The following is a 21,213-nucleotide window of genomic DNA, read 5'->3' as shown; positions in this document are numbered from 1 at the left end:
ACGAGTCGCGTTACTTTAACCTTGCATTTAATTTCATATTTATCTCCAAATTTGAAATGGCCAACGTGGTTTTTTTATTGCCGGTGCGGCGGTAATCATCAGCAGCGGCGGCGGGGTTTTATTTTCAGATATTCACTCATTACTCCGTCATACGAGCTAATATCCCACGTCTAGCAGCTTGGATATCCTTGCACAGGTCAATGAAAAGAAGGAAAAGTCTTAATCGGGGAGATCTAAAAATTCTAAAGGCATCTATACTGTGCATCATGTACTGTACATTATTGGAATAACCCCTTACAACAGCAAAATATTACAACTCCATATCGTCCAGACCGGTCTTCTCTTCTGCTTCCATAGTCTGCCTCACGGGTTCTGAATCCGCTCGTCTTCCTTTACGCTGAACGACCGTCCAGCCACCTTCCTCTTCCTCTTCTCTCACAATCTCTAGACTCCCGCTTCTCCCCGAATGAGGTTTTGAAGTGTTTGATGATGTCGAAGATGCAATTGTTTCAGGGTTAGAAGATAGCTTGCCCTTTTTGACGGGCCCAAGAGGACTAACAAAGTCGAATATACCAGCTTTCACTTCCGGCGGTAATGTTGCGCTGCCGAAACTCGGAGGAGCCGTCTCATCGCCAGAGGGTAGAATCTTGGGAGGTGTATAGGTCCGTCTCGAAGCGGGGCTGAGATCACTTACGAAAGAGTGAATGCGTCTCTTTTCCCTGGTTGGTGTCCTCCGAGGAGAGCTGGGACGAGTGGTGTTGGTCAGAGAGGGGCGAATATACGACGCCACAGATAAGGAAGCACTTCGAGGCGGGGTGCGTGGAAGGGTAGGAGTGGTTAGGCCGAAAATGGTCATACAGGGATCAGAGCTGGCGTTGACGTCGTTTTCGCTACGTGGTACAGTGCGACGCTTTTTTGGACAACCAAAAAGGGATCCCATCTCCTCTTCACAAGGGTCTGCACATCCCTGACTTTCATACACTGGCGTCGATGTCGATCTGGCCACTTCTCTCAGCCGCTTTTCCCTCTCTTCCGCCGTGGATCGAAGCTTTTCTACGCGTCTTTCGCCCATGACCCAATTCACTTGTTTGTTCCATGCTTCTTTCTCGGCTTTGAATCTAGCTTTGGACTCTTCATCAGTGACACAGGGATGAAGACGATTATGTGCCGCCAGCGTCTCACGTGCCGATGCCAACATGTCAAACGTAGTGGGGTTGGCGGCGTGATGATAGGCGCTCAGTAGGGCAGTGGATGCCATTAAAGGAGGGTTCGCGCGGAGATGGAGTGGGATGAGACGAGATTTGACGGTGATCGATCTGTAGTAATTCAGCGCAAAGATTGTGTTTGAATATGGTACAGGTTGACATACGGAGACATATCTTCATTATAAATGCGGATTGGGAAGAAATGATTGCCTCTGGGGACGGTACGGCCTTGGAAAAAAGTTTTCTTGTCGATAATCTATAGGACTGTAAGTATACAAGCCGCTCTTTAGACTTTTTTTGGCACACCTTTGCAGGCCAGAGGCCGTCTTCAAAAGTGTCGACCAGAACAACGTCGCCAACTTTCGGAGTCCATTTTCGCCACTCATGTTCTTCCTCGGGTGTTAAACCGTGGGTTACCACCGCACCTGGATATGAAGCGGGCAACGGTCTCCCATTATTATCTGTCCTCCCTGCCACTAATTATGATAAGATTAACAGTCGCCATTATGCAGGCTAAAGTCGACTTGCCTTGATTGCCATCCACACCATTCTGTTCCATCCCGTCGCGGTCAGCTTTCGCCATGTCCTCTTTCACGTCCATTTTTTTTGCCCCACATGTCAGCTCGTCCATGCTCTTGATGACCCAGTACCTGCTGACGGCCTCCTCCCACCTGGCCTTGACGACACCGTCATTGAGTTTTACGCCGGCACACGCCTCGAACTTTGCGGCGACAGAGTTGAGGCGTGTAAAGGTGTCGCATACGAGGAGATCGAGGGCTGCATCGAGGGAGGAGAGGGGGAGCGGGGGAATCGGGACGTGCTCCGAGGGATTCGATTTGCGTTTTGGCATTGGCGAGGGTGGTGAGGAAGGGCGGCATTCTTGGTCAGCGAATATCAAGTAAAGACCCCCGTCGGATCTTGCGGGGCCCCACCCGCATTCACCCTCTTCAAATGTCTTTTTTGTTCCTCCTTTCGTTCTTCGTCCCCGTCTGCGTGATCCGTCCAGCGACTATCCAGCATCTAGCTACCCACTAGCCCCTACTAGCCTCCATTAGCTTCTTACTACTCCCACTGTCACTCCGTCCCTTGCTATGGCGAAGAAGAAGCTCTCCCTCAAGCGTAAGCCACACCCCGGCGTCCCCCGCTGACCGCCAGCCCAGAACAGGGGCTTTGCGACCACTTCCCTCCCCAAAAAGGCAGCCCCGCCGTCTGCTCCGCCACCGGCACACTCCCCGCCGGCCCCGCCGCCCCCGGCCCTCCCGTCCTCCCCGCCACCGCCCGCCGACTGGGAGCACGAGGAAAGTGCAGAGGAAGTCGCCCTCCAGGGTCTCGTCGACAGGCTGCAGGACAAGGCTGAAAAGGAAGTCGCCCGCATAGTAAAGGTACGACCATGCCCTCCATAAGAGTGCAGTTCTCACAGCCGTGGTATTTAGGCCATCGAATACGACCGTCGTCTAGCAGTCTCGTTCCCCAAGCTTGATATCAACCAGGCCATCCGAGATACCGCCCTTGAGTTGGCATTAGAGGAAGAGAAAGCAGCCTGCCAAGGTGAATGACATCCAAGACACGCAGAAAGAACCTCATTGAGCAACCTTTTGCAGATCCTGATCATCCTCCCGTCGTGACCTTTCCATCGACCACCGTTTCCGACTCAGAGAAAGGATTGTTGCGGTACTTTATCGCTTACCACGTCCTTCAAAACCTCGGATTCCGACAAGAGAGGATTGAGCAATGCCTCCTACAAGGTATTAAAGAGGGGGAGGGCTGGGAAGAAGCTCTTGAATGGGTGTGTCTGGTCGGCAAGAAGATTTCATTACTGACAAATGTTACAGATGTGGTTGCATCTCAGTGAGGATGAGTGCCTTCAGCGAGGAGAGTATGAAAGGGCAACAGGTACGCTTTGCTGGATGGAGAAATGGCCTGACCTTGATTTTCGATTTTTTAGAGCCCAGTATAACTGAGACACAAGAGTCACTCGTTCCCGCGATTGGACCGGACGTTGAACCTATCGCTAAGCCCGCGCAGTCTTCAAAACCCACGCAGACCGTATTGCAGGCCACGGGCTCCAGCACCGAAGCGCGCACCACGGCCCACAAATCACTATTTCAAAGTCAAGATACATCGGATACCGAGTCTGACTCTGGAGCTGAAGACGAATACCACATCAATGAGCAATGGGCAAAATTGCAATTGGAACTTGATACCCTTCGTATGGCATCTGGAGAAGGCAAAAAAGGCAAAAAGGGAAAGGGTAATCAAGTCGTACTCGAAACACCGGAGATAAGAAGGCTCAAGGACAAGGTCAGCAGAGTGGAAAAGGAGTACATGTTTACTCGCAAGAATGCCGGTGCGTTCCTTACAAACCTTTATGTGCATCCATGCTAATTCACACGTAGATGCTATACTCAAAGCTTTGAGAAACCAGAGGGATGTCGCAGCCATTGCCGCCAAGTTCAAGGGTGCCTCCATGCACGATGCGAATCAGGCCGAAACGGATTCTCCTTCGGAAAATACTCAAAGTGATTCGTTTGTAGGGGAAAAGACTAACCTTATGGACGGGTCGTCTGACGAGGAGGGAGATATTTTTGGTGGCATGCTGGACGAGCCCACTACTCTCCCCGATACAGAGGCTGAGACATCGACTTCAACTCACATTACAGTCCGATCCATGCCCATCCCGAAGCAAATGTCATTTGCTGGTACCATTCCAAAAAACGTCCTCAAAGCTGCCCTCGCCAAACAGGCAAAGCAGGTTGTCATATCATATGTCAACTTATCTGGTGCCAGTCGCGCCGCAAGGGCTGGCTTGGAAATTGGTTGGCAGGGAGGTGGAAGGAAGGTTTGGAAGATGGATGATATTGCTTGTGATGATATGGTTGAGGCGGAGAACTATGTGTCGACACTCGCACTCTCGGATTTAGAGGCAGAAAAAACCGTTGCGGGAGTCAACTGGAGAACAATGCCGCCTTCATACAGAGAATTATGGGAAGAGCTGAAGGTGAAGAGGAAAGAAAAAGAAGACGAGAGCAGAAGGGGCATTTGGAAGATGATCAAGGGCATATGGGATAAGAAGGCCGTTGAAGCGATCGCAGAGAAGAACGATACATCAAAACCTAGCACTGGCAATACTCCGATTGACACACCTGCAAGGCCGGCGAAAGAGAAGGAAGGCGTCATTATTCAAAAGCTTCAAGATGACTTTGCCAAACGAAAAGAGTCACCTGCATACCAGACAATGTTTACTCAGCGCAACACACTTCCAATCGCTTCATTCCGTGATCAGATCATTTCCACTTTGGACACCAATCAGATCCTGGTGTTTAGCGGCGAGACTGGTTGTGGTAAATCGACTCAACTACCGTCCTTTATCCTCGAAGATCAACTGGCCAGGGGTAAGCCTTGTAAAATAGTTGTGACCGAGCCTCGACGTATCAGTGCTATTTCCCTGGCCCAACGAGTGTCCCAAGAACTGGGCGATGCTCCGGGTGCGGTCGGCACCTCATCCTCGCTTGTTGGCTACAGCATTCGTTTGGAATCGAAAACTTCGGCCAATACTCGTCTGTCATTCGTGACGAATGGTATTGCACTTCGTATGCTCGAGTCTGGTTCCAGCGGTAGTTCCAGAGGTACCGCATTTGACGAAGTCACACATATCATCGTGGATGAAGTCCATGAACGTTCAATCGAGTCAGACTTTTTGCTCATCGTCTTGAAGAATCTTTGTGAGGCAAGGAAGGATCTCAAGGTTGTTTTGATGTCAGCCACCGTAGATGCTGAGAAAATTTCGGCCTTTTTCGGAGGCTGTCCTTTCATGTCCGTACCTGGAAGAACATTCCCTGTTACGGTCCAATACCTTGAAGACGCTGTTGAGCTCGCAGGGTGGCATATCGATGGATCTTCTCCATATGCCATTCGAGGCAAGAAATTCAAGCCAGCGAGTCAAATGGTGGAGTGGAACGAGGAAGGGGCTAAATCTGATTCGGATCCCGAAGATGAAGACGAAGAAACAGCGTTTAACCCTGCAAAGCTGTCTTCAAGCAAGTACTCTGCTCAGACAGTTGACACTATCAATATTCTTGATTCTCGAATAATTCCATATGATCTCATCGTCTTATTGCTCGAGAAGATTTGCTTTGAAGCTGCCGATTATGTGCCTTTTTCTCAGGCAACTTTGGTATTTATGCCGGGCCTGGCTGAAATCAGAAAGCTGAACGACATGCTGCTCGCACATCCAAAATTCGGCAGTACGGACTTTGTGGTGTGGCCTTTACATTCCAGTATTTCTTCCGAAGGACAAAGTGCGGTATTTAAGAGGCCTCCGGAAGGGGCGAGGAAGATTGTAATCTGTAAGTCATAGTTGTAAATTGTCGAATTTCACTAACTTTTCTGATCTAGCTACAAACATTGCAGGTGCGGATAGAAAAAAGTCTCCAATGACGAGCGCAGTCTAACCTAATTCTTTTAACAGAAACTGGTGTTACCATCCCAGATATTACATGCGTTATCGACACTGGAAAACAGCGTGAAATGCGGTGAGTTTTATCCACAACTTTTTTCCCTCAGAAATTCATTATGATGTTCTTTAGCTATGACGAGAAGCGACAGCTTTCACGATTTGTCGAATCATACGTTGCAAGAAGCAATGCTAAACAACGTCGTGGACGAGCCGGTCGTGTTCAGGAAGGCCTTGCGTTCCATTTGTTCACCAAGGCCAGACATGATACCCAGGCAGGTTTATTTGACATTACTATCAGGAAAATTTGGCTCATTCATTATAGCTTCCTGAGCATCCTATTCCCGAGATGCTTAGGCTCTCTCTCCAAGACCTTGCTCTCCGTATCAAGATTCTCAAAGTACCTCTCGGGAAGACTGTTGAATCTGTCCTGTTGCAGGCGCTTGACCCACCTTCGTCGATCAACATTCAGCGTGCCATCGCTTCTCTAGTTGAGGTCAAAGCGCTCACGCCAAATGAGGAGATCACGCCTTTAGGACGGCTACTTTCCAAACTCCCCATGGACGTCCATCTTGGAAAGTTCCTACTTGTGGCCGCTATGCTCGGATGCTTGGACCCAGCTTTGACAATTGCAGCAACGTTAAACTCCAAAAGTCCATTCGTGACTCCATTTGGCTTTGAGTCGCAAGCCCGAGCTGCTAAGCAGAGTTTTGCTATTGGTGGGTCTGGATGTGTTAAGCATGTAAATTTCCATAGCTCAGTCGAGATTTTTCTTTTAGGAAATAACGACTTTTTCACTATTGCAAACGTCTTTGCAAGCTGGAGAAGAGCTTCCGATAATCCCCACTTTGTGAGGACCTTTTGTAAAAGAAACTTTGTATCTCATCAGGTCTGTCGTATATCTCTCGATCTATGACTTCTTATGTTGAAATACTGACTTTGCGGGATACAGAACCTGCAACAAATTGAGGAGCTCAGACAGCAGCTGCTTGCGTAAGTTTACTCAGCTAGTATCAATATGAAGTTCCGACACTCATGGGTGCATATAGATACCTCATTGATACATCCTTTGTCGATGCTACGCCTGCTCAGAGGCAGGCGATCAGCCAGTGAGTGCCAAGTGATGACTTCCAGTGCGAGCATAAGACTAATCTAGGTCGGATTCAGAGGCCGCTTCTCTCGTGGCGTGCGTACCAAGTTTGTTCCTGTGCCTCCGGAATTAAACATCAATGGGGAGGATCTAAAAGTAGTCGGAGCAGCCCTGGTCTCCGGTCTGTATCCCAAACTACTAGCTCTCGACGGTTCAGGTGGCATGAAGACAATAACAAACCAGCAACCGGTCGCAATTGTACGTTGTTTCTGCACTTACACGTGAGGACTGCAAAAGAATCTGACAGCAATCGCAGCATCCAAGTTCTGTCAACTTTAAAATTCCCAAGGGCGAGTTTGGTTCAAATTATCTGGCATATTTTACCATCATGCACTCCAAAAGATTGTACGCCTGGGAAACGGGACCTGTGGACGACACAGCGCTGGCGTTACTTTGTGGTGATATTGCAGACTTCAAGGTATGTCATGCGGTTCATTGTTGTATTATAGAGAACTGACTTTCAGCCATGGATAGGTATCAGCGTCCTCATTCATCCTTGATAGAAAAATCAAATACTGCTTGTCGCCCAAGACGTCCATCGCTATTAAACTGATCCGAGAACAATTTTATCAGGTGATGTCGTTGCGCTTTAGAGGAAAGAAACTGTCAGACAACCAGCAAAAATGGTTTGAGCTTGGTCTCAAGTGTCTAGCAGCTGGACTGCAAGACAAGGAGGCGGCGAAGATCAGTGTGGTATAGATCATGTAGCACGTTTTTCACGGTTCCGCAATACAACGATGCATTGTAGCATGATATTGGGATGAGTTTCATTCCGACTGGTATTGACGTGTACAATGGAAGTTCTACAGCTACAGAAATCATTACAGTAATTCGTTTTTACAGCATTTTGATCTATTCTACGACGCACGGCTAGATCAACCGAAAGTGCTCAAAGACTATGATTTCTCCTTGCCTTTGCCGGTCCCATTCGGTTGTACGTCGTACTTGTTGGGCTTATGGGTATGGTCCGAATGGTTGCACTTATGAGAATGGTGATGTCGGCGTGGTTTCCGCAAAGGTCTACCTCAAACGATGGTGCATCAGCAAATCGCTCTGAGACATGGAGCAAATGCGCTAACCTGGCACGGCCATCGCCAGCTCCGCCGTCCGATTCTGAGCTTTCCTCCTCTTCCACATTTGAATCGTCCTTCAGTCTATGACGATGACCGTTGCTACCTCTAGAAGGATGGTGATCCGTTTCTGAAGATGATTCATCCGATGACGATTCATCTGAAGACGATTCATCAAACGCCCGCGGCTTGTGATAAATGCAGCAGACTGTTCGTGATCAGCGAATGACGAGTCTGTCGGCCAACGGCCCGGCCACGAGTCGTTCGATGGCTCGCGAGCAAGGGCAGGCAGCAATAGGACTCACTCTTGGATTTTTTCTTTCCGAGACCCTCATTATCGACTGTCTCTTCTGTCCACACGACGCGGCGCTCCGTCGAAGGGCCTGCTCTGAGATGGAGAACGGTTTGGGGCGGGGTGTCTGTGGGAGTAGTGTGTGTCTGAGTGAGGGTGAGAGTGGATGTGCGGGAGGGCGGGGAGCGTTGTGCTGTGGACATTGTGTGCGAGTTGTTTGTGGAAAGCGACGAGATAACATTACGTAGTGTTTATATTTGGAGACGCATCCCGTCCACCGTGGGAATCATCCCTCCCCCATCTTTTCTCCAGCTGCTTCTCCACTCGCTTCTTCGTCACTTTTCTCCAAATATGTCACACCAGCGAACAGCCCACTTCCAGGTGCCCCCTCTCCAGATATCGTGCGTCCATGCAAGCTCCATGCCGGCACAAGCTCACATTTCATCCCTACAGCTCCGTCCTCCACGGCGGTATCCATCATCCTACTCTCAGAACATGGCAGGCCAACGGACGGAACCTCACAAAGTCTATGCTTATCTACCCCATCTTCATCTCCGACGACCCCGACGCTGAACAGGAAGTTGCAACTTTGCCGGGGCAAAAGCGATGGGGTATCAACAAGCTCGAAGCGTTCTTGAAGCCCTTGGTGGAAAAAGGCTTGAAGAGTGTGATCCTTTTCGGTGTGCCTGTTACTATGGAAAAGGCAAGTTGCATTTTGGATTTCGGTACGAGTTTGGAAAAGGGCTGTATCTGACATGTCGCATCCATTAGGACCCGCGTGGCAGCGCTGCTGATGACGAATCGACTCCTGTTATTCAAGCACTGAAACTTCTTACCAGCGTCTTCCCCCAGCTCATGCTTTGCGTCGATGTTTGCCTTTGTGAATATACATCTCACGGTCACTGTGGCATCCTCTCGTCTCTTCCCAACCCAGCCCATTCCAACGCCCCCACTCTTGACGCGGAAGCTTCAGCCCAGCGTATCGCTGAAGTTGCTGTCGCGTATGCCAAGGCTGGTGCGCACTGTGTGGCACCCAGTGACATGATGGACGGGAGAATACGAGCAATCAAGTATGGACTGATGCAAGTTGGGTTGGCCAACAGGTGTGCTTTGATGAGTTACTCGGCCAAGTTTGCTAGCGGGTTATACGGACCTTTCCGGTTAGTCACTCCGTTCTATTCCAGTTTTTTTTTTTTTTTTTTTTTTTTTTTTGACTTTTGGTTTGGCCTGTATAGAGATGCTGCCGGAAGCGCGCCTTCTTTTGGCAATCGAAAATGCTATCAATTACCTCCGAATGCTCGTAGCCTTGCTAGACGAGCTATCGTAAGTTCGTCAAACAAGAGTTGATGATGTCAGTGCTAAGCTACCATAGCAACGGGATGCTAGCGAGGGCGCTGATATCCTCATGGTCAAGCCTGCTCTCCCTTACCTCGACATCATATCAGACTGTGCACAATATGCCCCTGATCACCCCACTGCCTGTTACCAGGTCTCGGGTGAATATGCCATGGTTGTCGCTGGTGCAGAGAAGGGCATCTATGGTCTCAGGGAAATGGCGTTCGAAACTACCGAAAGCATGGTTCGCGCAGGCAAGTGCATTTTTGCAAAACTCCGCGCCATTTTGCTGACTGAAATATGCAGGAGCCAGCATTATCCTGACATACTTCACCCCACAGTTCCTTGACTGGCTTGATGAATAATCTGCTGATCTTTTTTCCGATGTATAATGGGGATGCATAGTTATTAAAGATGCAAGGATCTAAGTGACTATCAGGAAGGAAGAAATGATACATTTTTGTTCAGGCATAGTACAATGAGAGATCTGAAATACAAATATGTCACATACTACTGATTTCTATGATCAAGCCATTTGCTTTACAACAAAGCTTCTACTCCTCGTATAGTTTCTGAAACCACATCTATATTTTCTGAGCCTTCTTCTTCATCTCCTTCTTCCATGGATAATCTTCCAGGCATCAATCGACGGAAAGTGTTTTGCATCATTGACTGCAATTCTCCAAGTTCCCTTAGAGACTGTAGCAAGCCATCAAGCTTTGCAGCTCTTGAATGGCCAGATAAGGGTCGAATTACTTCGCCTTCAATCTCAGAAGAGACACCGATAATTTTGGACAATAAAAGCGCAAGATTGCCTTTTAAGATTGAGGCCAAGGGCTACATTTATAGAAAACTGGTCAGTGCCACTCATCCCAATAGCTGCGAACTTGTAACGCACATCATCGCCGCTATTGAAATACTGGTTATACAACTGCGCGAAGTGCAGTCCCAATGGGACGGCTGAGGCACAGCGGCAGTGACGCAGACAAGCATGTAGACCAATACAGTCACTTTGAATATCTTCATTTTCAGATTAATGAGCTGATAGCCGAAGCGCAGTTTAAAATCGTTTTGCTCACTTGTATGGGCGATTTTAAACGCGAAGCTCTTACCTGCCAAAGCAGATGTAGTGAACAGGGCCAGCGCATAGCATAGCAATTCTTCTTCCGAGATCTCTGTCTCATTAGTGCTGGCTCTGGTCACTTTTCCTCCTTCTTCCTTATCCAATGCAATCCCCTGACCTGTCAAAGACTCTTCATGGGCGTCTTTCGCAATTTTGACAAGGTCGGCTCGTTTCAAGATGACTCGTGCCAAACAGATAGGTCCACCCTCACATTCCATGACTGCGATGGCCCACTGCGCGGATGCAGTTCCAAGTTGGGCAAGAATTTGCACAGCACGTAAAGAACACCATGATGCTAAGAGTCGAATATTAGCTCCGGTCCGCAGGGATACTAGGGGTTTTGCAGTACCTTCCGAACGATGGTTATCATGGGTTAAGGCAAGATGGGCGGTGGCTAATGTAATGTCAACTAGAACCTGAGCTACTTCTTGCGGGCTGTTGAGTAGCTCCTCTCGTAATGTTGAGGAGTGTTTTGTTAAAGAAAGGATGGCGCGAAGGCAATGATCCAAATAACCCAAGTCCAAAGATCGCCCATCGGGTTGCAAGTCCTGTAAGATTGAGTACAACATGAGGACCAAAACTTTTTAAGAGAACTGCATCGCTTACCAAACCCTTTTCATAAAGATCAAAATGATCACTGACGCCTTTTATTTCTTTTTTCAAGACTTTTAGCACCTTTGTCAAAGCTTGCTCCTTTTCTAAATCGATTCCTGTGGCTGTCCACATCCCGCTTTGGCAGATCGCATTCAAAACACAGGAAGCCCAGTATCGCGTTGAAGACTAATGAACGATAACATTGCTTAGTACATAAGCGAAAAGAAATAATTACACTCACCCTAGCAACTTTCCAATTGTCTTCCAACTTCTCGCATATTTTTCGCAACTTTGAGATCTTTTCGCATGAATGAGCTCAGACAAATGAAACTCTGGACACGAAGGCAATGACATACAGAGTTGGTTACTTTTGGTTTATATGAAGGGTCCAATGGGCCTTCACGAGTTTTTATCAGTTTCAAAAGAAGAGAGACACTTTTCTGAGGATCATTATGAACAACGTATTCCAAACCTGATCCGGAAACGAAGAGGATGCACAAGAACACGAGACATGCCGACTCCATTACCTGCGAAGAAGTGAGTCGTGAGACATTGTTGAATGGGGAAGGGTGGGCGCACTTCATCTTCGCCCGCACCAGTAAAACAGTCCCATGCTTTATCAACTTGACCGCAAATTTTCATTTTGCTCAGCCAACATTCATCTAACATATTTTGAAGTATATCCATCGCACTATGACGTTGGGTCAGCAGGAAACACAAGTGTGACGTATGCAATTTACCTGGAGCGCCGGAATGAGCTATTAGCAGCCGGGTCCGATATACCATCGAAAAGATAGCCTAATTCGTCGATGAAGCGTCGGTTCTCGCCTCTGGACCTCATGTCAGACACCGTCTCCGGTGCCCTAGCCTGGAGCATATCCTGTAACAGACTAGCCGAACGGCTTGTATGCTGGATGGTGTTATCAACCTCATACCGCTGCCTCAATTCCACATAGCTAGCATGTAGCTGAGACTCATCTCCTTGGCTCATGGTGTCATACGACGACTGATCCCCGTCTTCAGGCCCGCGAGGAAGTTCGACCATGATCGTCCGAACTTTACCATATGTTTTTTTAGCTCTTCCTTCTGACCCTGGCTGCTGCATGATTTGAGGATGCGCAGCAAAAGCAGAGTCTATGTCCGCACCTTGAGGACTAGGCATTGCGGGAGAACTGGGCATTGACTGCGTCCTTCGTAAAGCCAAACGTGACGGGGTTGACGGAGCAGTCAATATCCGCGAACTTGCCGGGCCAACTTTATCGTCGTCCTTTTTATCTTGCTTTGACGGTGACGGGGTAGATGGTTCTGAGACGCCTAAACTCTGAGTTTTGGTAAGCATACGGCGCAAACCCCCCGCTCTTGCTGAAGAGGTCGCATGGAAGCCCCCAGAGGAAGTAGGAATGGGTTGAAGATCTCCATTTTTAGCGGATGAATGAGAACTCGCGCCGGGGGAGAAACCAGAGAATAGCTCCGATATTTCTGTGCGATTAACAAGTGAAGGTGAGAGGGGACGACCGCAATGTCTGGTCGTATATCGATTTGAAGCCGGGGCAGAAGATTCAGCATATGAAAGGATGCGGGCTTCAGTCGACACGTCTGGGACGGGCTTGTGCTGTTGCGTCCTCGCCCTGACCATCAGGCGAGGTCGTGTCCAGCCGCTTTTGAGACGTTCTGGTTCAGATACGGCTGTTCTTTTCACTTGTGGGGACGGCGAGGGTGATCTGCTGGGAGGTGTGGGTGAGAGAGACGAGGTGATGTGGACAGCGCTGTCGTTGGCTTGATTTTGTAGTCTTGTGTCATTCGACAACTTGCTGCTCCTCTCTTTGCTCCCAGGACTACCAGTTTCTACATTCCTCCGTTTGGACCTGGAAAGATGTAACTCGTCTTCTTCATGACCGTTATCTGAGAAATCGACATCAGACGTCTCCAAACGTTCCCATTCCGTCGCCCCAGCTTTTCTCTTCCCTTTATGCACATTTGAACGCCGACCATAAGTGTTTCTGGCGAGCTTGGTTGAAGTAAATCCGACGTGATTGATGTCTGGTAAGGGCGCGGTAGGACTGGATGAGTGCATGCCGAAAATAGTCGATGTGGAAGGGGGAGGTGTTGGAGTGCTGGAGTCTGGAAGAGTGGCTGGACTTGTGATAAGACTATGGTGATTTCTGTGGGCTGACGGAGCAGGCTAGGTGAGGAGTTTGAGATGAGTTGTCTTGTTGCGAAATAAATAGTGTGCATTTATCAAATCGCGGAACTCGGAAAACCAACGAAGCAAACACAAGAGACGCGTCAGACGTCAACTGTAAGAACACCAATCCGATAGTAAAGGGGAAAAGAAAATGGAGCCAAATCAAGAAGAATCTTATCCATGGATTTTATGTATGGTAAGAAGACGCTATGATTTGTTTTTCTTCTCATAGAATACGAGGGATTCCCAATTTCAACAAAGAAGAGTATCAAATCGATAAAAAAAAACATTGGAGGAGCTGGGAATTGAACCCAGTACCTCGTCAAATAATTTTAATACTCGTTAAAATGCTAATGACGCGCTCTGCCAAATGAGCTACACCCCCATTGATGTTTAGATGGTTTCTTGATCAAATAAGATTGATATCCTCTTTTTTCATGATCTGTTGGCTTTATTTACATTGTTCAATTCTGGATACTTTTTTGTATTCAAATGTACATACCGTAATGTCCAAGACGGAAAGTTTAAGGGAAGAGAATGTTGTTCAGCCTGACAAGAAGCGTTTCATGATAAGAAAGTATTACAGGGTGCCACTTGACAAGATGCAAGATGGAAGAAGCGTCTGGATCAGTTAGTGGAAATGCATGAACCTGTCCCTCTGCATTTAATTTGCCTGCCTTAGGCATGAGACGCATGAATAGTATTAGATTTTTTTTGCGATTGCACGGTGCAGAGCAGACAAGTACATGTCAACAGGCGGTGACTGAGAGTACGATGTTTGAAATGGTGCCTTAACGCGCCTTCTCTCTTTACCATGATGCACAAACGCCAAAACAACGCCGGCATTTCCCTCGCTACGTATCTCATTCCTCACATACCATTCATCCATCCGTTCATTCCCACAAACAAGCAATCATTTGCTCTTCCTCTGTGCCCCTACCTACCTACCTACCACATCCCTTCTTGCTGCACACCTGTGACATCAACAACGCGGGCATGCCGCCTTCACTCCCTCTCGACCACCTCCTGTCCTCGACCGACCATGCCGATTTCCCCGCCCGACGCCAGCTTTCCGACATATCCATCGCCATCGCCAAAGCTAGGAGGATTGTAACCGTGAGCGGGGCAGGGATCAGCTGTTCAAGTGGAATTCCGGTGAATCCGACTCTTTTTTTTTTTTCCCTTGCTCGTCTTGTTTGGTGGGAAAGCCCCCCCCCACCCGTTGGAGCGCTGCTTGCTGACGATTTTCTTTTGGTTTGGTTTAATTTATACAGGATTTCCGTTCTGAAGGCGGACTGTACTCGCTCGTGAAAAACAAGTATCCCGATGCGTTTTTCACTGGCAAAGACCTCTTTTCAGCGGGGACGTTTGCCAATCCTCGTTCGACATCTATATTCTATACGTTTATCGCCGAACTGTTTCATTGCTGCGCATCCGCGCAGCCGACGCGAACACATCATTTCATTCGTAAATTAGAGCAAAAGGGCAAGTTACTGCGCAACTATACCCAAAATATCGATGGATTCGAACGTCGGATGGGATTGGAAAGTGGGGGCAGGGGGAAAGGGTTGAAGAAGAAGGGGACGAGAAATGTAGAGCTGCATGGGGATCTGGGGAGAGTCAGATGTGTATTGTGTTTTAGCGATTTTGAAGCGTGCGATGAGTGGGTCGAGATGTTTAGGGAAGGCGAGGCGCCAGATTGTCCTGCCTGTTGGAAACGATGTACGTGCAAATGTTTAAATTGCATATTAATCTTTTTTTGGCAGGCGAGTCTCGAATCAATAGGTCAGCGAGAGCGACATCTGTGGGCAGACTTCGACCGTCGATTGTGCTATACGATGAACCACATCCACTGGGGGATGATATCGGCCAGTTGGCGGCATACGATGTTTCGCGCCGGCCGGATCTGCTCCTGATCATGGGCACTTCCCTCAAAGTACATGGGCTAAAGCGACTGGTCAAGGATTTCGCGAAAGTCGTACATGGAGGTAAAAAGCGAGGATTGGTTGTGTTTGTCAATGCTACGCCGCCGAGTAAAGAGTGGGAGGGTATTATTGACGTGTATATCGAGGGAGAGACGGATAAGTGGGTGGAAAAAGTGGAAGAAGAGTGGAGGAGAGTGAAGCCAGGGGATTGGGAGGTACAGACTACGCTGGACAGCGAAGTCGTCTCTGTTGTCAAGACTGCAAAACCAAAAGGCAAAGCTAAAACCGCCGCGCCAAAGGGCAAAGGTGAGTTGTGTGTTTTGCGAGTTTGTGTTGAAATAGAACTGACTGAGCGTAGCATTGGCCAAGAGAGATACAAACAGGCTGTCACCACCACCACCGCCGCGGCTGAAAGCATCATTGCGTTCACAAGCACTTGTGTCATCTTCTGAAACGCCGTGAAGGACAATGCAGATGTATTTTATCGGGCACCCCACCCCGCCTACTGGCTCGGCCACAACATATAGGCCAGAGAGAAATGAGACACATATAATCGCATTATTAGATATATGCATTTTGTATTTACCATCTACGATCACATCTTCAGCCCTGCTGTATTACGTTGCAGCACGCGCTATCTAAAAGCCACTCGACTGACTAGCAATACATGCACCCGAGGCTACCTGTACCCTCGCTTTCCAGACCATAGACAATCATGCATGTGGCTGGAGTGGTCCGTAGTGTGGCCCGCTATATACGGCGCGGTGAAATGCTGCGGTGAGGCGCGGGGGCTGGTCCGTTGTCTCGCTGTTTCCTCATTTCGCTGTCGACTGTTGTGCACTGCCCGCTGCGATGCCGCCGAATGCGCCCTCCCCCACGCTCGCCACCCCGAAGCCGCTCCCCCCCGCCCCCATGCCGGATGGGTACGTCCCCCGCCCGCCCCCGCCGCCCGCCGCTGACCATGCATAGCCGCATCACGCCCACACCGGACCCCCCGGACAGCGACCGCCCCCCCTCGTCCGCCCCGCCCCCCCTCCCCGCCGAGGTCGGCCTCGGGCTGCTGCAGGGGGAGGAGCAGCTCAGGAACGCGCTCCAGTCAAAGGACAGGATGTTCCTGCTCGTGCTCGCCAAGGAGCTCGAGGCGTTCCTCGCCCGCGCGGCCGCCGGCGCCGTCTCCCCCGCCCCCCTCGCCGCATCCACCAGCACCCTCGCCGCCCTCGCCCCCTCCGCGCCGATCGCCGCCGTCCCCACAAGCAAGTTCCAGCGCATGCTCGTCTACAAGGCTGCAGAGTGGTACGGCCTCAAAGCCGTGTCCGGCCCAGAGGCCTCCATGGTCGTCGGTGTGCTGGGACAGCTCAACGAGAAGAGGTGAGATTCGCAGCGCTCGTCTGTCCGTCTGGCTGCAGAGTGCTGATCCGGGTGCAGTGCTACCCTCCGGCTCTCCGACCTGGTCCCCGCTGCTCCCTCGCCCACCCAAAAGTTCCGGATCATGCAGCGCGCCCCGGCTCTGGGCGAACGACCCGATTCGGCTGCTTCTTCAGATGCGCAGTCGAGCACAGCGGATGCAAGGGCCAGCAAGTGGAAAACATTGGAGGAGCGCGAGGCAGCTTACGCCGCTGCGCGTGAAAAGATCTATGGAAAAGGCGGGGATGTCGAGGAATCACTCTCCATTTCGAAAACAGAGGGAGAACTCCCATCTAGGGCAGCTGCGGCGTTGGAGGATGACATTGATCCTGTTCCCAGGCGTCGGTACCCTGCGGGCGGGCAGTTTGAAGTCGTTTACCCCTCTCTCTACCACCCGCCCAAGGGCTCACATACGCCTTCACCGGCACCGGGCATGGCTGACCAATGTCAGCAAAATCTGTACAGGTACCAGCAAACCATGGGATACAACTACCAGATGGGCATGAACGGCTACCCTCTCGCTGGGCAGATGCAGATGCCAAGCGGGTATGCTCAGCAGCAAGGGCAGCCGCAACAGGGCTACGGAATGCAGTCTTACATGGACAACCAGTACAATATGTCCCAGCAGCAGGCGTATACTGTTCCAGGATGGCAGCCTCCAGCAGGCGGCGCATATCCGCAAATGACGCCGAATCAGCAGTATAGTTTGATGCAAGCGCAGCAGAGTGGGCAATGGCAGTACCAGCAAATGGTCAGTCAGCCCATGCCAATGATTCCACAAGGAATGCCGTACCCCGCAGGCCCCGCATTTGGCTACCCGTCACAACCTCTTCAGCCTCAACTCCAGCCTCCGCAGCGGCCTGCAATGTACCCTTCTCTCGTCCAACCTAGTCCCCAACGCCCGGCGCCCCAGCCTCACAGCTCTGCGTCGTCTTCCATATCGTCGCATTCCTACCAGGACGGTTCACGACCGCATTCAAGAGGTTCAACAACAAGTACAAGGAGTGCTGCCAGTAGTGTACGATTGGGAGCTATGTATCCCGCTGCACAGGGGCCAGGAGCAGGATACAGACAGAAAGGGATGAAGCAACAAGGTCTGAATAGCATGACCAGTCTAGGAACAGAAGGCAAGAGAACCAGAGGGCATAGTCCGGTAAGCTTTTTTCTTCTCTTCTTTTTTTCTACCTCGCGCGCCCAGCTAATCTAATCTGCCATAGTCACAATCATCTACTACCACCACGGCTTCCTCTCATTCATCACGCCGCACATCGTCCATCAACGTTCCTCCCCCAAGCCAACATCAGCTTCCTCAGCGACCCGACTGGGCAGCTAACAACGTGCCGTACCATCCCTCGCCGATCATCCCCAACCCCTCAGTGTCAGATGCTTCTGCCCACCGCCAGGCCGTAGCGCTTGGACCGAATACCGCAGAATTCCCGCCCTTGTTGAGAAGCGGCACAGCGGCTGAGCCCATGCAGGTCGAAAGAGCTAAAATCAGACCGATGAATGGTGGCGGCGTTTGGAACGGCGCCGCGCCAAGCGCAAGTATGAGCGGTCCCCTCCTACCTGGACAAGTTGTTCCATCTGCAGAACCTCGTGTCTCCATCCTGCCCGGCCCTCGTGCCCATTCCGATACCCAAATCTCTCAATGTCAACCGCAATCAAACAATGACGATCCAGACTTTCCGAGACGAGCACCAAGCAAGACTGTACCCACCTTGTTTGACCCCTCTGCTCCTCGGCTAGCTGCCATCTCTCAGCCCGCTTCGCAAGGATCAAGACCTTCATCACCCAGTGTAAACCAGGATGATCCAGCCTTTTCGGGAGATACGGATCCGGATCCGGATCCGGATCGGGGACAAGGATTATTATCCCCTGAGGAGGTCATTGAAGCCAAGTTGGCAGCAGTCTCGCTCAGTGCCGGTGTCAGTATCGGTCCGCCACCCAGCAAACAGCCGCAGACAGCCTCGTACGCCAAGATTGTACAAAGAGATTAAAATGTACTGGTGTGCGTGTGCGTGCGTGTGTGTCCGTGGCACAAGTATGTGTCCATCGTGAATAATTCATCAAGATGAAGAAGAAGGCAAAAGCGGGAAAAAAAAAAGAGTTTGGGATTTGGGAACCGCTGTAACATCACGGGCATAACGAGATTTAAAATAAATGCAAAAATGGGTCTAAGGGGCAAAAAAGTATTGGAGCATTGAGCGTATGTTTGTCAAAGAACTTTTTCCTTTTGTTTTTGAACAAGCAATAAAACATCAGTAGGGTAAATTTTTAGACATGTCGAAATGGATCATCTTGCCATCTATCTCTTTTTTGCGTTTTCTGCATTCGTTGGACGGGCTTTCATGGTCATTCTCACAAGTTTTTGCATTACCTGCGTCATATGATTTAACGCATCTTCTATGATGATGGATCATAACCTCATGGCACGTCTTTTCAATCAATGAAAACGAATGAATTGAAAGAAGAAAAAAATTTGACCCAAAAAAAAATTTGTGGAGGAGCTGGGAATTGAACCCAGTACCTCGTCAAATGATCTTAAGATTGGATAAAATGCTAATGACGCGCTCTGCCAAATGAGCTACACCCCCGATCATGTTTTGTTCTGCTTTCACACTATACTTCCCACGTCGTTCATATGCAAAATCATGACGTGTACCCTACGCACATCTTTTTTAAACGCGTCGCGTGATTTGCATATATCATCTGTTGATGTTGACGACGACGACGACGGACGGACGGACGGAAGGGATGATTTGGCACGCCAGACCATCTTTCATAAATACAAAAGTCACTCGCATCTTCAGACATTCTGCAGCAACAGACATGATAATATGAGTTCCGATTTGCTACTGGACAAAGTAAAATGTGGTTCAGCTTCCGAGGTATGTCCAAAACGTTTCAATCAATCGTCCCGCTGGGGGTTGCTACAAGCAAGTAAGAAGCTGACGAGCGCAAGATCATGATGGCTGTGAGATACAGTAGTAGGTTGGACAAGATGGGACCTGCTCCCAATGCGTAAATGTCAATCTGAAGATCTATAGCATCTCCGCCTGGACCAACGTTCATTCCATCCCTGGATGATGTACTTCTCGAGTATCGTCCTCATGATGGCAACTCTTCACTACGTAGAGGAGATTTGATAGAAGTGGTCGGGCCTAGCGGATCCGGTATGGTACATCAACTCCAGATAGAGACTTGGGATACTGAATTAACCCATAGGGAAAACCGCCTTATTAACATTCCTTCTCATGACTACCCTTCTCCCTGCCGTTCTACCCCCGCCATTGTCCACAGTCGTCCTTGGCGGAAAAGGCGGCTATGCGCAGGTCTTTCAGCCTGATACCCACCGATCAATTATAATGTCACTCCGACGATCAATAGGCGCTCATATCAGATCCCTTGCCCCTCAGGCTAAAGATGATTTGATAGAGGACGTCATCAAGGATAGTTTGAGTCGATTATCGGTTTGGAGGGGGAGGCCTAGATGGAAGGACCTTGCACTCGGCTTGAAAGGGATAGTTGTTGAACTGTCTTCTTATTCAACGAGGTCCGAGTGGCGGCGCCCAGGAGCGCTCGATTTGGTGGCGATCGATGGATTTGCAGATGGGTATTACCCCCAACTGTGGGCGGATGAAGAGAGAGGTCGGAAGCAACCTGGCGGCGATGGGGCCAATACCGTCGTTGGGCCAGACGCTGTAGGCGTGAGGCAGGTCATGGAGGTGATAGGGCAGATTAGGAAAGATCTCGGAAGCGTTGTTGCTATGAGTGTGCAAGGGCTGCGTGTGAGACCATTTTTGCTTCTTGCCAGATATTTCATGGTGTTAAAAAGCGGCTTACGCTAATTGATTAGACAACACGCGAAAGTCAACCGTTCTATCTTCCCCATCTCCCGTCACCTTACCCTAACCCTTTCTCCATCTCTAAAAGTGGCCCCATCTCACGTTCTAATAACCCAACGTACTGGCCACTGAATATACAAATCACCCTTTTAGGCTGCGCGCGGGGTTTGCAGTTACCTGGGGACATCACTCTTATTGATGCTTTGCGATCAAGGGCGCGCGAAAGAAAGGAGAAGGGTGAAGAGGGACAGGACGACAAGTACGAAGGACTAGTGAGATTGGTGAATGTGGATGGAGGGATACTTGGGAAAAGAGAAGGGGCGAAATTTCACTTTCATATTGGTGAGAACGGTTTGCAAGTCTGGAACGATCCGTGATCACGGTCTATGATTCATTGGTTGTATACTATATGAATGACCAGATATTTTTATGAGGTCCCCCTTCACTTCTTTTCAGCCTGCGCCTCTTCAATCGCCTTCTTGACCGCTTCGACGGCCTTGGGATGAATATCTTTACCGGCGGCGACGATACCATCATTCTCCTTGAGAGTCCTGCCTACACCAAAGTTGAGCTCCTTGCCCCACATGTCTGTACAGATACCACCACTCTCGTGAATCAACAAAGCTCCAGGG

General features: G+C 49.7%; 9 protein-coding genes and 2 non-coding genes; 5 read left to right on the top strand and 6 right to left on the bottom strand.

Annotated features, from left to right (window-relative positions):
- Window positions 1-177: 177 nt before the first annotated feature.
- CNAG_00348 (hypothetical protein) lies at window positions 178-2,070 on the bottom strand. XM_012191276.1 has 4 exons: window positions 1,734-2,070; window positions 1,512-1,681; window positions 1,370-1,461; window positions 178-1,316 (listed from the first exon to the last, which is right to left on the bottom strand). The coding sequence occupies exons 1-4, from the start codon at window positions 2,053-2,055 to the stop codon at window positions 311-313; spliced, it is 1,590 nt and encodes a 529-aa protein (XP_012046666.1). The 5' UTR covers window positions 2,056-2,070; the 3' UTR covers window positions 178-310.
- On the top strand, window positions 294-7,573 carry CNAG_00347 (DEAH box polypeptide 36). XM_012190879.1 has 18 exons: window positions 294-1,471; window positions 1,718-2,324; window positions 2,361-2,587; window positions 2,639-2,753; window positions 2,807-2,991; window positions 3,038-3,098; window positions 3,151-3,552; window positions 3,602-5,551; window positions 5,601-5,615; window positions 5,674-5,737; window positions 5,792-5,933; window positions 5,984-6,377; window positions 6,438-6,547; window positions 6,611-6,651; window positions 6,708-6,767; window positions 6,826-7,006; window positions 7,065-7,226; window positions 7,283-7,573. The coding sequence occupies exons 2-18, from the start codon at window positions 2,297-2,299 to the stop codon at window positions 7,505-7,507; spliced, it is 4,362 nt and encodes a 1,453-aa protein (XP_012046269.1). The 5' UTR covers window positions 294-1,471; window positions 1,718-2,296; the 3' UTR covers window positions 7,508-7,573.
- CNAG_00346 (hypothetical protein) lies at window positions 7,523-8,442 on the bottom strand. XM_012191275.1 has 3 exons: window positions 8,184-8,442; window positions 7,888-8,086; window positions 7,523-7,828 (listed from the first exon to the last, which is right to left on the bottom strand). Exons 1-3 carry the CDS (start codon window positions 8,371-8,373, stop codon window positions 7,705-7,707), a joined length of 513 nt encoding a protein of 170 aa, XP_012046665.1. The 5' UTR covers window positions 8,374-8,442; the 3' UTR covers window positions 7,523-7,704.
- An 8-nt stretch (window positions 8,443-8,450) lies between these two features.
- On the top strand, window positions 8,451-10,034 carry CNAG_00345 (porphobilinogen synthase). XM_012190878.1 has 6 exons: window positions 8,451-8,571; window positions 8,624-8,873; window positions 8,942-9,330; window positions 9,406-9,493; window positions 9,543-9,759; window positions 9,812-10,034. The coding sequence occupies exons 1-6, from the start codon at window positions 8,522-8,524 to the stop codon at window positions 9,868-9,870; spliced, it is 1,053 nt and encodes a 350-aa protein (XP_012046268.1). The 5' UTR covers window positions 8,451-8,521; the 3' UTR covers window positions 9,871-10,034.
- Window positions 9,884-13,442, bottom strand: CNAG_00344 (hypothetical protein). The gene is made up of 9 exons (XM_012190877.1): window positions 11,963-13,442; window positions 11,802-11,913; window positions 11,579-11,749; window positions 11,464-11,520; window positions 11,235-11,408; window positions 10,978-11,176; window positions 10,585-10,923; window positions 10,404-10,525; window positions 9,884-10,342 (listed from the first exon to the last, which is right to left on the bottom strand). Exons 1-9 carry the CDS (start codon window positions 13,294-13,296, stop codon window positions 10,046-10,048), a joined length of 2,805 nt encoding a protein of 934 aa, XP_012046267.1. The 5' UTR covers window positions 13,297-13,442; the 3' UTR covers window positions 9,884-10,045.
- A 255-nt stretch (window positions 13,443-13,697) lies between these two features.
- On the bottom strand, window positions 13,698-13,792 carry CNAG_10006. The gene has a single exon. It is a non-coding gene; the product is annotated as a tRNA-Ala (tRNA).
- A 372-nt stretch (window positions 13,793-14,164) lies between these two features.
- On the top strand, window positions 14,165-15,929 carry CNAG_00343 (hypothetical protein). XM_012191274.1 has 4 exons: window positions 14,165-14,562; window positions 14,682-15,129; window positions 15,174-15,638; window positions 15,691-15,929. The coding sequence occupies exons 1-4, from the start codon at window positions 14,404-14,406 to the stop codon at window positions 15,792-15,794; spliced, it is 1,176 nt and encodes a 391-aa protein (XP_012046664.1). The 5' UTR covers window positions 14,165-14,403; the 3' UTR covers window positions 15,795-15,929.
- Window positions 15,930-16,057: 128 nt separating this feature from the next.
- CNAG_00342 (hypothetical protein) lies at window positions 16,058-19,158 on the top strand. XM_012191273.1 has 4 exons: window positions 16,058-16,255; window positions 16,302-16,700; window positions 16,758-17,889; window positions 17,954-19,158. Exons 1-4 carry the CDS (start codon window positions 16,185-16,187, stop codon window positions 18,731-18,733), a joined length of 2,382 nt encoding a protein of 793 aa, XP_012046663.1. The 5' UTR covers window positions 16,058-16,184; the 3' UTR covers window positions 18,734-19,158.
- A 77-nt stretch (window positions 19,159-19,235) lies between these two features.
- Window positions 19,236-19,330, bottom strand: CNAG_10005. The gene has a single exon. It is a non-coding gene; the product is annotated as a tRNA-Ala (tRNA).
- A 131-nt stretch (window positions 19,331-19,461) lies between these two features.
- CNAG_07355 (hypothetical protein) overlaps window positions 19,462-21,213 on the top strand; it is a 2,420-nt gene continuing 668 nt past the window's right edge. The window contains exons 1-5 of the mRNA XM_012190876.1: window positions 19,462-19,624; window positions 19,699-19,723; window positions 19,784-19,909; window positions 19,962-20,524; window positions 20,593-21,213. The exon at window positions 20,593-21,213 is cut by the window's right edge and continues 668 nt beyond it. Of these exons, the coding sequence (XP_012046266.1) occupies window positions 19,574-19,624; window positions 19,699-19,723; window positions 19,784-19,909; window positions 19,962-20,524; window positions 20,593-20,958 (1,131 nt within the window). The 5' untranslated portion in view covers window positions 19,462-19,573 and the 3' untranslated portion in view covers window positions 20,959-21,213.
- The window catches only part of CNAG_07354 (3'(2'),5'-bisphosphate nucleotidase), a gene marked incomplete at its 5' end in the record, with an annotated part of 1,458 nt that continues 1,182 nt past the window's right edge, over window positions 20,938-21,213 (bottom strand). The window contains one exon of the mRNA XM_012191660.1: window positions 20,938-21,213. This exon is cut by the window's right edge and continues 278 nt beyond it. Coding sequence (XP_012047050.1) covers window positions 21,024-21,213 — 190 coding nt within the window. The 3' untranslated portion in view covers window positions 20,938-21,023.

The sequence above is a fragment of the Cryptococcus neoformans genome, chromosome 1 (assembly GCF_000149245.1).
Source record: "Cryptococcus neoformans var. grubii H99 chromosome 1, complete sequence".
NCBI classification, from domain to species: Eukaryota; Fungi; Basidiomycota; class Tremellomycetes; order Tremellales; family Cryptococcaceae; genus Cryptococcus; species Cryptococcus neoformans.
This window is presented reverse-complemented; position numbering and strand designations above follow the sequence as displayed.